Raw genomic sequence first — 16220 nt, 5'->3', positions numbered from 1 at the left:
AAGCTACACACTCTATCAATTAGGGTTAGAAGAACTGTTGCCAAGAAGACAACATTCTAGAAACATAATAATCACTGCAATAATGATCCAATCATAGACTCTTAAGGCATCTGCCTATTTAAATAAATTTTAAAAAATTGGCCAGACAGTGTACATCAGTTAGGCTAGTAGAGAATATTTGAGTTCACATTCTTCCCCCCTTTTTTTCTGTATGTATAATTTTTAGGGCCGATGTTGTTTGTCTCTTACACTTTGCCTTTGGAATCCTGTTGCATCACATCATATTGATATGATCTGATCTGATCTCATCTCACACTCCAGGGTTGGACACACATGGCAGAAAATCACTCTAAGCTAATGTACATACAAAGACTGTAATTCAGAGGCTGCGCTGCCCTTATCTGACCAAGTGACAGCGGGCACAAGAAAGGACATGTGTGTTGTTGACACGAATACGGTTTGAAAGGACAGGGCCGTGAGCTGGGGGCTCACACACACACACACACTCAACTGTAAGTCAAAACAGGAAGGACGGAGAGCGAGAGGGCAGTCTGAGCCGACTGAGCCAAGACAAGACACGGGGGGGCGGCAATGAGGAGAGGGGGAATGCGAGTGGTGCTTAAGAGTGTGTGTGTGTGTGTCCATGTCCATGCCTGGAGGGGGAGGGGTGGAACCCTGTCTCTGAGCTCCACAGCTTTAGCCCCTCCCACTGGTGTGTGTTCCACACAGGAGGTTATGTAAAGGGGAATAGAATCTTTGTGCTGTCTCTCTCTCTCTCTCTCTCTCTCTCTCACACACACACACATACACACACACAAACCGGTAAACAGTTTGTTAGTTTTCTGTGGCGGACACACGGCAGTGGAGTGTTTTCAGCGATCCTCTTGTGTGTGTGAAGGGCAGTTTGTCTGAGCAGGTGGGTGGGACCGCGCATGCCATCCTCTTTTACCCTTTTCATCTTATTCGTCTCATCGCATGTTCTCTCTTTCTTCTCGTTCTTGGCTGTTCATTCACTTTCTCTCTGTTTCATTGCATTTTAGCCCTTGTGTCGTCTTCAGCGGCACCATTTTGGTTAGAAAGAGCAGAGATCCTAAAGCGGTTGGCGTTAATAGGGATTGCTGATCTGTGATTCTGCATGTGTAAGAACATGCCTGATTCGTCTGGACTGCAAGCACTGCGTTAAGCACACACACACACTACACACACCAAACATGTGGTCTTGGATGTGTATTTACATGCATATTGCATGTAAGAAAGTAAATGCGCACGTTGTTGGTTCATGACTGAAGAAGGTTTGCGGGGCCAGCAAATTTAATATATCATTTAGTCTCATGCAAGGTTTAAGCATCATTCTTGTTTTTTTGTAGCTGTACTTTAGTGTTCGATCTGCTATACATTGAGGGACAGTAATTGTGCTGCGGTGTCTTGTTAATTGTTCCTTATGCTGAAAATAGTCTTGTTGAGTTTGGCAGGCACTTCAAGACTAGTAATTAAGCATCGACTTGTAAGCGCACACTGCAGATGTGCTTTGTTTTAAATGTTTTTTTCATTCTTCCATTACAGTGGTTTGTCTGTTGTATCATGTATTGCCTTTAATACATATTTTATGGTTGAAACATTTTTCAAGTAAATGAAGGGACTTTAAAGCTACCTAGCTGATATTTTCAGTGAGTGATGTTGGTTGGGTTCTGAGTTCTGACAGCAGAGGATCTGAATGTATCTGAAAGGCAGACTTGTCTGTATCTGTTTCTGTAGGAAGCATTATTGTGATGGACAGATTAAGGCCTTCGTGCCACTTGGAAAATTTGTTGGAACTGTTTTATTCTGTTGCAAGATGCGTTTTACTTCAGAAAGCTTTTTTTGTTATGCGGTAAAACAGAAAGAGATATGTTTATTGCATTTTCAATGCACCATATCATCGCTTTATGGCTGGGCGATATTACTAAACAAATAAAAACCTTTTATTTTAATTTTTTTAGCCTTTTGTTGATTCACTCCGTGAATCCACAATTTCAACCAAACAGCCATTGGGGCAAAATAGAATAAAATTATTTAATGCAGAAGTAAAATACAGTATTTAAATATTTAAAGTAGGCTTGCTTTCTAGACTGCTTTTTGCTAAATGGACCCAAGGAAGAATATTTCTCATTTTTATTCATATGGATCAATTTATCCAAACTTGGTAAAAAAAAAAAAAAGTAGTAATATTTACGTATTTATTTTACTAAATTATTTTAATACATTAAACAACACTTCTGTGAACATATTTAAGTGATGACATGAGCGAATCTTTGAATCTGAATTTTAAATCGATTCACTGAAACTGACCATTGGAACAGATTCACTGAAATGAACTTGTAAAACCTCTGTCTTGATATTTTCTTACTTGCAGGATAAAGAAAGTTCTTGAAACTAATGACACTGTTTTAGGAAATTTGATGGCAAAAAAAGCGTGTTAAAATCATAAATTTGGGGCGTCAGTGGGTTTTGCATTCAGGATACATTGTTATTGTTTTACTGTATTTTTAATCAGGAAAATGCAGCCTTGCTGAGCATAAGAGATAAAAAAAAATTCATAAAATCTTATCGACCCCAAACTTTTGAACAGTAGTGTATGTTGCCGGCAAAATTATTGACTATTTGATATAACCCAACTCTACTAAACCCCATAATGCCTTACTTTGTGATTGTTTACTTGGTTAGGAGGGCAGAAATATGACTATAATATTTTATATTTTATATTATTGATTGTTTTTACATTTTGTGTGATCATTTTAATATCAATCTCTTATCATCTCCGTTCTGTTTGTTTCAGGTTACAGACCATTCTGAGCCGTTTTGATGAAGTGCTGAATTCGGGTATCATGGCCCTCAGCCTGAGTCAAGGTAAGTTAGCATTTAACAAGCTGAATCTTGTTTTGCAACACTCATCTCCATTAGCTTCGGTTACAATGCTAATATTAGTCTTTGTCAGTGTCTTTGACCACAGTCCTGAACATAAGCCTTTGACATTTGAACCCCAGCTTTAACCAGAATGGTACTTTCATCTAAATGCTAATCCTCATGTTTTTCATTAGCATTAGCATTACTAGAGGGTTAACATCAACATAAACCGATTGGCTGCTATTTAATGCTGGATTTCTGTGTGTCCCTTCTGTCTCCAGTAAGTTAGCTTTAATGCGAGTGCTAGCATCTAAAAAAGGGAGATGGTGTCAGACTTCCACGGCCTTGGAAATCTCCATGATGTATTTGGCATATGTCATGTGATGGCAGTGCTGGATCTCCAGATGGATCACACTGTGCTGCTCACATTTGGTTGTGGTAGTTGTGTAGTAGTAATGTGTTTTACAGTGACTTTTCCATGGTTGTTTTTTGCATGGTTGCAGCTGTTGACTTTATGGGGGTAAACATGTGTTTATACATGTATTAATGGGGTCGCCAGGGTGAGGCGATTTGATTGTTGGAAGACCCGAAACACCCGATGACCCCAGGAAACATCACTGATGATGTGTCCAGGTGCATCACATGGCGATGTATGCTGAAAGTGGGTTCAGTAGTATCTTTGACTTGAGTGAAGGGACAGTTCTTATCAGAGATGCACAATATATCTGTACTGGGGTTGCTAACGATTCATCGACGATCGATTCATTCTCGATAATAATTGAATCAATAACTTAGCAATGGTCGGTTAAGCACGGTGCGAGTGGGAGGGGAGGGAGGGATTGGTTGGTGGGGAGTTGATTTCATTCGTGTTTTCATGTTCTCATTCTGGTTTGTTTATTGTCAAAAAAACAAACAATACAATAGTTTTGAAGCCCGTGCTCATGTACACCTACATTAATGTCTTCAAGCCATGCAATGGATTTGGTAGGCTAGCTGTTTATTTCGAACTATTATATGATAACTTGGTTTAACGGTATAATCGTTGAGTATATGCTGTTTACTGCTGGTTCATGCCTGTTCAAACTCTTTTCCGGTCACCACTTAAATTGTCTCTGATACTTAGGACTTACCTGAATTATTTATTATTGTGCTTTGTGTGTTTTGAAGCAATTAGCTATATTGTATGTCCTTAGACATAAGTGAGTTTTGGGTCTAACCATGGAGTACTCAATTTTTAATATCTCAACTTGCGGTGACACTTTAGTTTACAGTCAAATTCTCATTATTAACTAGTTGCTTATTAGCATGCATATTACCAGGATATTGGCTGTTTATTAGTACTTCTAAATAGGGGTGTCACGATTCTCCAAATCCTCGATTCGATTACATTTTCGATTCTAAGGTCACGGTTCGATTCGATTCTCGATTTTTACTTCTTTTTTTTAAGCACAGGTTGCTGTTGCTCCTAAAAAGCTGACATCAGTTCATCGCAATCTCACACATCTCTGTTATTATCAATGAAGCTGACTGCACAATGAATCTTTCATAATATATAGCCTACACTTTGTTTGTTATAATTAGAGGATTTGCCAGCTTACAGAATTCAGCACTGAACAAAAAGTCCGTTTTGAGCGGTGAGGAGAGTCTATCTTAAATGCTTCTGATTGGCCATTGCGTTCAAGAAATCAACACATATGTCTGTGATTGGCTAAATCGCTCAACGCTGCAAGCATGTTATAAATTGAAACTCTGGCCTGTAAATCGTTTTTATTTTGTTTTAGTTGTTCTTGTTGCTTTTCTGCAACAGATAAATAAAAATGTATTATTTTTTATGTTTTATTCATAGATATTTCTAGTTTGCGGGAGTCCCGCGAATCGTTTTATTCTCCCGCACACACAGAGTGAGTGCATTACCGCCCGTGCTCGCACTCGGCAATCAAATCTAGCCCCGCGCCGCACTCTATTGCGTTGGGAGTGCACGTCTATAGATCAAGAGGCCGGCCCGAGAATTGTGACGGGAAATATCGGCCCGGATCGGGCCATGTTCGGGCTCGGGCATAGAATCTAAGTTAGAGGACTCACAGCCTTTCAACACGTGTGTTTTTTCCCGTGCCGTGATGAGTCGTTCATGAACGATCCGTTCATTGCCTCTGTTACGCGACAAATGAACAAAAGACTCGGAAGGTCAAGTATTAATGTTCCCTGTAAATTATTTTTGACTGCATTATTATGATTTCTTAATTCAGAATATGATCAAGATTGCGTAGGTGGATGTGTTCGGGGAATTTGCCTGTTAAAAGTATAACATTTAAAGCCCTTGAAATGACAAGAAAAAAGATTAGTTAATTTTGATGAACGAGATTGAACAATAGAGTCAGTAAAACAATCCGAACTTTCCATCACGAGCGCGACATGGGGGCGTGGCAGTATCAACGATCCATTTTTTATTTCGATTTTTGAGATTGTGAATTAATTTCGATCGATTTCGATTTAAAATCGAAATCGTGACACCCTTACTTCTAAAGCACACATTAATGCCTTATTCTACATCCCTTAACTTAAACTTACCAATACCTAAACTACCTTACTTATAAGCACTAATTAAGAGTTTGAGGCAAAAGTCATAGTTAATAGTGAGAATTGGAACCTAATCTAAAGTGTGACCCAACTTGCTCTTAATGTTAATACAGCACTAATGCAGACCCATTGCCTATAATCTGGAAAACAGATTTAGACTATTCCTCTGCTACTATAGGCAATTAAATGAATAAAATCAGATTCATATTGATCTCACAGACCCTACACATTTCAACATGTCTCCTCAAAAGTATTGGTGAACTTCCAAAAGTGTTAAAATATTTGTTTTACCTGGCCATGTGCCTTGAGATCTTGCCAGATTTCAGCATAAGAACAGGAAGGGGATTGATAACCATGCAACTAACTTCCTCACCAGTCATTTTTAAATTTGGCAGAAGATAAAGTGGAGGACATTCAAAGATTTTTTTCTGTCCAATGGCTTTGCCAATGGAGCCGCTGTGAGGAGAGGGTTCTAGAGAGAGAGCTGTGCCTGTCACGGCATTACTCTGACACAGCGTGACAGAGAGAGAGAGAGAAGGAGAGAGTGAAAGAGCTGCCTCTTCTCAGAAGCGTTATAGCCATGTCTGTGGGTGATGATGGAGATGGTGAGTGCGTTTATCTAATAAGTAGTATAGAAATAACTAAGCTATTGTGTTGTTTGTGTACATTAGGTATGCATTACGCTCTGTTTATTTGGATTGGATGAAATCAGATGCTAGTCAGTCAGGTTTTTTTGAGTTGTTGTCCAGAAAATACTCTCTCCCATTGGCTGGCTATTCTTTCAGCTACTTGTCTTTAAAGTCACCAACCATTAAAGCAATGGGATTTGATCAGAATATATTGCATTATATCTCTCTGACATACTAGTTATATTGGTTTCTGCATCAGTGGGTTTTGTCCCTTGGGAGTTCAAGTTTGACCTGGTTTCTAGGGCATTTTGTTGCCTCCGCTACCCATTATTAGACTCCTCAGCTCTTGGCCTCGAAATTGAAGTACACTATAAATGCTGTGTGTCTCTTGACTATAAATTAAGCTTTAGAGTACTTATGTTCGCTGTTCGTTTTGGTGGGCCCTACTACACTGGTCCTTCTCGTCATAATCCTGATAACCAGATTAAATAGCCAGTTAAGTTACAGACTGACCAGTGAGGACTCAGACATCAACACTCACTCAGTCACCCAGCAATAAGCAATATGGTGTTAGACTGACAGTATGTGTGTTTCCAGGTCAGTTTTGACTGAGAAATGTGTCATGTACTAGTGTGTTTTTAAACTACCCCTGCTGTGTTACATACTGCTATCTTGATAACTGTCAATAAGGTTGCGATATTTTTTTTTATCAATAACTGTCACAATGCAATAATATCACAACTCTTTCAAGAAATTTTAGCTTATTCATTGATCGAATAGAAATAATTGTGCGTTGACTTAAGACAGTACACTGCATTTCATTGCGGCTTTTATGATGGGTGGCCTTTTCCCCAAAAATATTCATTAAAAATGCAACTTAACTCGTAAGTATAGAAGCAATATCTTCCTTTGAAGCAAATATTGCTTTGAAAAATTTATTTATTTTAAGGTGACGTAGTTACAAGTTAATAAATGTACTTACTATAGTAATAACAATAAATTATACATAATTCAAAGTAACTAGCCCTAAACCAAAACCTAACCGTAACTCTGTAGTAATTACATGTAGTTATTTAATATTACTCAGTACTTTAGTACAATGCAACTACGTCACCTCAAAATAAAGTATAACCAGTTTTTCTACTCATAACCTCTTCTGCTGCAAAAGTTTTTTGATTTGAGCAAGCCATTTTTGGCTGACCAAATTTCAAGCCAATGTGATTCAGCTGTTTATTATTACGTTGTTGTTAAAAAATAACATTTTAGTTTTCTGATTTCAGCAAGCCATTTTTGGCTGACCAAAATTCAAATCAGTGTGAATCAGCCCTTTTTTCTCTCTCCAATCTTTCAAATCCACTGATGTGGGCTGATCTTGTTGTCATGGCAACAGCCTTTCGCAAGCGGCCATCTCTCTCTCTCTCTCTCTCTCTCTCTCTCTCTCTCTCTCTCTCTCTTCGTCCTTGCCTTTCTCCCTTTTCCCCCTTTTCCCCCCTTTTCCCTCTTTTCCCTTCAGCTTGTCCCCTCTTTCTCTCTTGCTTCCTGTTGCTGTTTTGTTCCTTTCGGCCGGGCTCATTCTCGATTGATCTCCCTCTCTGCGGTCGTCATTGGCCCGTCCTTGTTGAATTGTTGTTCACGCGCTCCTGTCTCAACAAAGGGTGGGTTATGCTACTATGCTAATAATGCTACACACATAGTCAGGCACACAGAGCCCTTTCAGCTCCGCAAGTGGGGTCAGCATCCATAATGTGTCAGTGCAATCAGGGTCACAATGTCGATTGCCCACATACACACACACACACCACACTTTCATATGCAATCAAAGACCATGTCTCGGCTGTAGGGGTGTGCCCTTCGTTCTCATATGTATTTATGCATTTTATTCAACCCCAATTCCCCGGTGCATGTTTGACCGTGAATGTGTTTAAACTAAGGTGATCATGCACCGACGTGATGCTAATTAGCTTAGCTTGAGCTCCAGATGAAATGAGCCCGATTGACATGCAAGAAGCATCCTCAAATCTCAAAGCTCACTGGCTGCTTAAAGGTGATGTCATCACTCTCCTGATTGGCTCTTCTTGTGCTGGGAAGGAAGGGGGGGGGGGGGTGGACGGTGCGCAGCGAAGTGCGAGGGAGTGATGGAGCAGGAGACGAGGGGGGATGGAGAGAGAGAGAGTAATTGAGAGAGAGAAAGATGCCGACCAGCTTTTGGGTGGTGGTTTCTGTGAACTGTGGTTTGTGCCTTGCTGATCCGTCTGGGGATATTTTGTCACCGTGAGAGTCACTGTCATGTGAGCGCCAGCTTGGGCGTTGCCTCGGATACGAGAGAGAGCCACGCCCGCCTTCAGGCATGAGGCGCCTCATCTGCAAACGCATCTGTGACTGTGAGTGTCTTCTCAAAATGTACCTGTTTGAAATGATGCTGGTGGCTCAAATGAACGTTGACATCTGAATCAGTGCAGGCATTGGATGTCGCCCAGGTGCCGTGGAGATTTGGGGCGTTTTAACAGCTGGTAGATGAAACGAAAGGCTGTTTGTGTTCTTACTGGAAGCGCCCAATCTGTTCTTGTGTGTGGGTGGCTTTGGGCTTTTGAGTTTTGAAGGCATTTCTCTTTGTTTGTGAGTGTGTGCGAGTCATTAACTGTACCTATACTTCCTGTTTTTGCTGTTCAGTAATTGATAGGCCCCCCAATAGTTCCTGGTTCTGGGCTGGTCATTGATTACTGAAGCTGATATTGTGGTGGGGAGGATATCAGACCTTGTACTCGGCACACTTGGTTATATAATCCTAAAACCTATTGGGTTTCAGAGGAAGTGGATTTGTTCATTGATATATATTCTGACAGATTTCCTTTTTATTGAACCAACTGCATTGGGACTAGAATATGAGACTATGCAAGTTGGCACAGAAATTAGTGGTTTTTGCTTATCATTGTGCAGTAAGTCTATCCTGAAACAAAATTTAAAATTAGCTTATCTATTGAAATGCTGCCTGCACGTCTTGACTTTGATAACCAATTGATTCATCTTCTCGTTGCTTCTCTCAGATCGTAGTTTTGACGACGATGACTCTGTGGATGGAAGCAGGCCGTCGTCGGCTCAGGCTGCGTTTAAAGTACCCAAAGTACCCAAGAAACCTGGAGAAGCTGCCGGCAGTGCCAGACGACCCAGTGCTACTGGTGCTGCCAAGACAGGTGAGACACGTCTAAAGCATTATAATGATATGAATATATATGTATTGGTTGGAAATGTATTGGTTGGAAATGAACTGAAAAATGGCTTATATTATAGTAAATAACCATGTTGTAAATCCTATTTATTTTTATACCATCCAGTGAATTAATGGACACAAACTAAAATATTTCTCATAACAAATGATTCCGTCTGGCATCAGTGCAAAAACAACTTCACATTACATAACGATTAGAACAAAGGACTCAACTAATATTATAAAAGAGATCATTACACTCCTAAATTCTGGTTTGATGAACCACATTCAAAGCTGTTGTAAAATATTGGATATTGGATATACAGACGCTTGTACCTGTTCATCAGTTGAATTCTACAGCAAGTTGTGATTTTGCTTAGCAGCCTTACATTTGTTTAGCTTTACATTATTAATATCTTATTTGTCAGTTTTTGAGACTTGACTTGTTTGGGACACATTTTGCCTTATTTTTTTAATTACTATGGTTTTGCATTGTTTATAAACAAAATACCTGCTACAGTATAGAAAAATCTTTATTGGTTGTAAAGTCATAAATAGAATATCTATCATATATATAGTATTTAGTTTGTTTATTATTTCAGTGCAAGTTAGAGCTGCACGATTAATCGTTAAAAGATCGCGATCTTGATTCAAACACCCACGCAATCTCATTCCTAAATGACGATTTGCTTGTGTCTATTAAACCTTTGACAAAATCACACCAGAACATTCAAACATGCGTCTGCGCTGCTTCTGACAGAGAGAGCAGTGATCATGTATTGGTGTGAAACAGCGTCACAGCCTTTTTAACCACACAGTGACATTATTTCTGTTACATTAATTCATATTATCACAGAAGGGATAACATTTTAAAGTTCAGATGAACACTGTCTGCGGAAGCAATCAAATTAGAGTAAAACGCCTTTTGAAAGTAACTTCAAATAATGTTTGTCGCCAAGTGTCTGTTAAAAAAGATATTGTCTTTAATTCATTCATTGAAGAGATTCGTTCAAAAACGCAGATTCATCCAGTAAACAAACAAGTGAAGTATTTGAGTCATTGAATCATTCATTCAACCTTTTTTTTTAATGATTCATTCAGAATAATTAAACATTTTAAGAGTGCAGCAATTCACATTTTGTCAGAACCTCTAGTGAATTAAATATTATTTTGTTTTGTTGTCTGTTGAGAATCATGATCTCAGTTTGAAACAAAAAATCGTGATTTGCAATTTATCCAGAACCGTGCAGCTGTTATGCAAGTACACACTTCATTTCATTTTCAAAATTCATTTCAAATTCATGTAATTTTTGTAGCCCCATGAACTGATGCTTTTACAGAACGAGAAGTTTGCACAAATACCTTTTTTACAAATACTTGGTTTGTATCAGCAGCAGTTCACAGTGAATTGATGTTTCTGCTGAGGCTCATTACTGAGCTTTCGCTTTTAAAAAAGGTCCACCCAAAATGGGGCTTCCTGAAGGCTGACTGACAGCTCACTGGTGCTGATGTGTTAATTAGACAATCTGTTGGAAGTTCTTACAGGCCACACCCCCTCATGATTGATCGTTCAATTACAGCCGAACAGGAAGACAGACAGGAAGTCCATTAGGATTGAGAGCTGTTAATGTGTCAGATGGGTTTCCTCCCTCCTGTAATAGGTTGCAAAGGGCTATTTCACTGAATATGGTATACAGTTTTAAGAAAATCATTTTAAATTATAACGTGGTTTACAACTTCCTCCCCCACCTATTTACATCACACATTAACCTATAACATAATCACATGCTTAGTACACAAAGAACACCCTCCCTTTTGCATGGCGATACAACGATTGCCATAGTAACACCTGATTGTGCTCAGTTTCTGTGGTAGCGGCTGGAACTGTCAGTTGTCTGTCAGCGTGATTGAGATTAAAAATGTCTCAAACAGTGTTAGACGGATGCATCTGCCCTTCATAAACTTCATAGTTTTCTTGTGTTTGTGTTTTAATGGATATCAATCGTGTGTGTTGCAGGAGGCTCTAAGGAAGCGGCAGGAGCTGTGGATGAGGAGGATTTTATTAAAGCATTCACAGACGTCCCCACGGTTCAGGTGAGACACAAACCTGCCTATAAATGAGGGAGGTGTCACTGAATTCCTCAGCGTTGAATTGATCAACGTTCACGTTGATGTTTGATCAAAGGCTTGGAAGTGTTTGTTCTAAAACTCGTGTGTCTCTCTCCTGGCGTAGATCTACTCCTCACGTGACCTGGAGGATAATCTAAACAAGATCCGTGAGATTCTGTCGGACGATAAACACGACTGGGACCATAGAACAAGCGCGGTGAGTTTAACATACACGATTTAAACACTTGTGCAAGCTTTTTTGTCTAAGTCACGCTAGTTGATATAACAGTTGCCTTGGACTTACACTGACACCTAGTGGTGTGGATGCAGCGTTGTGCAAAACCACGTTTTCAGTCACTAATGCCACTGTTTAAAAATGCACTATTTACAGTCAGCCATAATTTAAGTGATCAAGTGACTTAACATGTCCAGTTAAATGGCGGTTACTGAGATAAAGGAAGTCAATTCGACTGGTCAAACATTACATCTCAAACGCATTAAATAGTATCTGTCAGAGCATATGACTGGGTAAGCTGTGTTGAACTACTTTCTTACGAGTCATTTTGAAGCCCTTAAAGTAAAGCATGTATCAAGTTTAGGACAAATTGGATTATGCTCTTCCCCGCAGCAGATCACTGCTTTCCTCTGCTATTTTTCAGATGCACTCATAACATCAATCTACTGTATATCGATATAAACGATATGTACAGTGTACAGGGGGAAACAAGAGGATATAAACCACTTACGATCGGCAATCGGATGGTCGGAAGAATTTCTGGCATGTCTGAAATTTTGGTCGCTCCTCGTGACTATATCGCAGAGTTGAAGCAAAGCTACGAACCGATTGCCCTAAACTCAGTGTTTTTTCCCTCACTGCGCATGTGTGAAAACAGAAGAAATAAAATGAAAATATTAATTTAATTTTAATCTTAATTTCTGTCGCTATCACACTAGCTACAAGTTACTGTTGCTCACCTCCAGTTTGTGTTGCAAAATGGAAAAACCATATATTAGGCTATCCACGTCTTCCAAGCCACCTGCGATGTAGCTTCCGTGCCCCTTTAATTTATCAAACAATGTCCATGTTAAAGAAACTATTCTTGAAATAAAGCTGTTTTGACAAATTATTGCAGTGTTCGGAAATATTGTAGACTGTTAATCATTTTAATTATAGGCCTATAATTAATTGTAATCGACCTGAATGTTTTAAGACAATTTTCAATGAGGGTAGTAAGCTTCTATGTAATCTTTTATTATCCTCACAGCTGAGATGATTGCGTGGCAAATTAATTATAATAGCCTATCAATTTAATAATAAAAGTAGGCCTTGCCTAATAATACTAATAATACAATAATGCTAATAATAATTTAATACATAAATTGGAAATGCTAAATCATTTTAATATAGATAGCTTATGCTTGTTTTGACAATATCTGGATACATGATATCATCTATTGGCGCAACCAGGCACGGGGGTTTACCGTACATATTTCACACGTATAGTGTGAGCAGTCAAGCCGCAGCGCGACGCTCGGACCGTATAGTGTGACCACATAAACCCTGAGCTTTAGCTTTTTTTCGCATGCGAGCTACTCGTTCAGTGTGAGTAGTTGCCTTGCTGAAATCGCAGACATCACACAGTGTATGCCCGCCTTTACCGGACGAGTGAGTTGACATCACAAGGCCAAAATAAAAATTTGAAACGCATGGATGAATCGTTCACAATAAGATCTATAAAATGCATTCACAAAATGCATAGGGTGAATTTTCATTTAAAGCCGACTTTGAACACACGTATTTTGTTTACAAGTGACTGAACTTGTTTGCTGAATAATTGTGGTTCCATTGAAAATTCAAGAGGGAGTGGCATTGGGATGCACTAGACCTAGAGTTTTCTTTGTGAACATACATAGGGATTGTTTATACTTTTAAAAAAAATCTCTATTCAACATTTATTTATGGATTTTTCTAGCTTTTATGTAGCTTTGCCTATGCATTCCATTCATTTGTGACACCCTCTTTTATGTGGTCTTGTTCCCCCCCCCCCCTCTCTCTCCACAGCTGAAGAAAATTCGATCTCTGCTGGTTGCCGGGGCAGCAGACTATGATTGTTTTTACCAGCACCTGCGCCTATTGGATGGTGCATTTAAGCTGTCGGCCAAAGACCTGCGTTCTCAGGTGGTGCGGGAGGCTTGCATCTCAGTGGCGTGAGTGTCTAACTGACATCCCAGAGGTCTTCAATCCTGCTCCTGGAGGGCCACTGTCCTGCAGATTTTATACCCAACCCTAATCAAACACACCTGAATCAGCTCATCAAGCTCTTCAGGATCGCTTGAATATACAAAGGCAGGTGTGTTTGATTAGGGTTGGAACTAAACTCTGCAGGACAGTGGCCCTCCAGGAGCAGGATTGAAGACCTCTCTCTTAAACTGTTAACTCAGATCTCTGACATTAGAAAGCTGTGTGTGCATAGTATGCAGATTGAGTAGGGGTGTCACGATTCTCCAAATCCTCGATTCGATTAAATTTTCGATTCTAAGGTCACGGTTCGATTCGATTCTCTATTTTTACATTTACTTTTTTTAAAGCCGCCACCGGCCAATCAGGATGCTCTTTGTCTTATATGCGCTTCATGAGGCACACACGCAAGGTCTCTCGCTCTCTCCCTCTCTGCCGTGCACACGCTATACGGTTTGGAGCACGTTTTTTTCTGTCTCGCATGCGCACTCTTGCTCGCTCACTCTAGATTCCGGGAGCTTTTAACTAATTTGCGTGCATCAGGGAGCCGCTATCAATATGTGGGAGACTCCCGGAACTTCGGTGAGACTTGGGATGTCTGCAAACTGTGGCTTTTTTGAAGCACGAACGTTGTCAACATAACTCACTGGAAATCCAAAAAACATCCACACCTGCGACTTCAATGAAAGAGGAGGGGGTTCAAGTTCTGTCGATGGGTCTCCTGCATCTGCAGTTGCCATGCTATCTTTTGAGTGGCTGTAGCTAAGTTAGAGGAGGTTGACCATAGACTCGCAGCACTTCAACACGCTTGTTTTTTTCCGCTTGGCGCGCCGACCGGACGTGACATGGGGGCGTGGCAGCATCGACGATTCCATTTTTTAATTCGAAGTTCGAGATGTGAATTAATTTCGAATCGAAATCGTGACACCCTTATTATTGAGATCTGTTTACCATCAACCGCTTGATTAAGTGCTAGAGACGAGTCGACAGGCTCATAGAGCAAAGCGATTCCTATTTGCAGTCTACTGGATCTTGCTATTGTTTTGTGTTCATTGTAAAGAGCACCAATTTATTGTGTTCTGTTTGTGCAGGCATCTTTCCACACTATTAGGGAATAAGTTCGATCATGGAGCAGAGGCCATCGTTCCAGTGCTCTTCAATCTCATCCCTAACTGTGCCAGAGTGATGGCTACATCTGGCACAGCAGCCATACGCATCATCATACGGGTGAGAAACGGTGGCGTGCAGGAGCTCATTCTGTCTGGCTGACTGCACTGTGTCTGCATGTTTTCACTGTTTGTTTTTGTATTTTCAGCACACTCATGTCCCACGACTAATTCCTCTCATCGCTAGTAACTGCACGTCAAAGTCTGTGGCCGTCCGGAGGTGAGATGTTAAAACTGCTTCTACACACTATAGCTGAGCACTGCAAGAATATTAGAGAACACTCTATTTTACAGTGTCCTTTATACACATCACATGTAGTTACTATAGTAATAACTAGGTTATAAAGTATGCATAATTATGTGTAACTAACTTTTATAAGTACATGTAGTTAATTATTACTCCGTACGTAAATATAGAATTGCACTGTAACAAGGACACTTGAAAATAACTGAATATTTATGTTTTCCACCTACAAGCTTTATCTATCTATCTATCTATCTATCTATCTATCTATCTATCTATCTATCTATCTATCTATCTATCTATCTATCTATCTATCTGTCTGTCTGTCTGTCTGTCTGTCTGTCTGTCTGTCTGTCTGTCTGTCTGTCTGTCTGTCTGTTTGTCTGTCTGTCTGTCTGTCTGTCTGTCTGTCTGCCTGCCTGCCTGCCTGCCTGCCTGCCTGTCTGTCTGTCTGTCTGTCTGTCTGTCTGTCTGTCTGTCTGTCTGTCTGTCTGTCTGTAAGAATTTAAAGTTGACTTAAAAAGGGTTTTCCTCTAGAATGAGCAAGTTTGGACCTAACAAGTGTTAATGCAGACATTTAACAGTAAAAACATAATCTATAAAAATATAATAATCTTACATTTTTTTCCAGTGATTGTTTCTCACTACTTACTTAAATTATTTATAATTTTTTTATTTATTTTTTTTAAATATTTGTTACTAAACATTGTAAAATATGTCCCCATACAGCATAAATCCCTTGAGGGTGATGACAAACAAATATTTAAACCAGTGTTCAGCTCAATTAATTGAAACGGACAGTTTGAAAGAACTGATATGTGGAAATGAGTCTTCCCAACTCTTTTGCCAATCGGGAGGATTAAGGATTACCAGACACCCTATTAAAAATAACTGACTTAACATGTTAAAACTTGCGAGTGAGGAGTCTATACTGCTGGCACAATCTTTAAGAGAGTTTAACTTTATATTTCAGCAGTCTTCATGTATTTATTGTAACCGTTCAGTTTATCTCCCTGCCCTCTTGAGCACTTACCAAGACCTGTGTGAGTTCATTACTGATTTCTCTTTCTTCCTCTCTGTACCTGTCAGGCGCTGTTATGAGTTCTTGGATCTCCTGCTGCAGGAATGGCAGACTCACTCTCTGGAGAGGTACCGCCACAGCACAGGC

The 16220-nt window shown here is 39.8% G+C and overlaps 1 protein-coding gene across 50 annotated transcripts in view; it reads left to right on the top strand.

The window, feature by feature from the left end:
* Nucleotides 1–16220, top strand: part of clasp2 (cytoplasmic linker associated protein 2) — a 52202-nt gene that overhangs the window by 11182 nt on the left and 24800 nt on the right. For 40 of the 50 annotated variants that reach the window (XM_077195876.1, XM_077195905.1, XM_077195886.1 and 37 more), the window contains exons 7-14: nucleotides 2816–2886; nucleotides 9134–9280; nucleotides 11312–11388; nucleotides 11528–11620; nucleotides 13466–13611; nucleotides 14734–14869; nucleotides 14958–15028; nucleotides 16142–16201. In XM_077195876.1, coding sequence (XP_077051991.1) covers nucleotides 2816–2886; nucleotides 9134–9280; nucleotides 11312–11388; nucleotides 11528–11620; nucleotides 13466–13611; nucleotides 14734–14869; nucleotides 14958–15028; nucleotides 16142–16201 — 801 coding nt within the window. Of the gene's footprint in view, nucleotides 1–708; nucleotides 917–2815; nucleotides 2887–9133; nucleotides 9281–11311; nucleotides 11389–11527; nucleotides 11621–13465; nucleotides 13612–14733; nucleotides 14870–14957; nucleotides 15029–16141; nucleotides 16202–16220 lie in introns of those variants that run through there. The other 10 variants (XM_077195915.1, XM_077195913.1, XM_077195919.1 and 7 more) reach the window with 4 other exon arrangements.

The sequence above is a fragment of the Siphateles boraxobius genome, unplaced genomic scaffold (genome assembly GCF_051911475.1).
Source record: "Siphateles boraxobius isolate OS27281-9 unplaced genomic scaffold, OSU_SipBor_1 35, whole genome shotgun sequence".
Taxonomy (NCBI): Eukaryota; Metazoa; Chordata; class Actinopteri; order Cypriniformes; family Leuciscidae; genus Siphateles; species Siphateles boraxobius.
The sequence above is the reverse complement of the archived record's forward strand: the minus strand, read 5'-3'. Positions and strand labels throughout refer to the sequence as shown.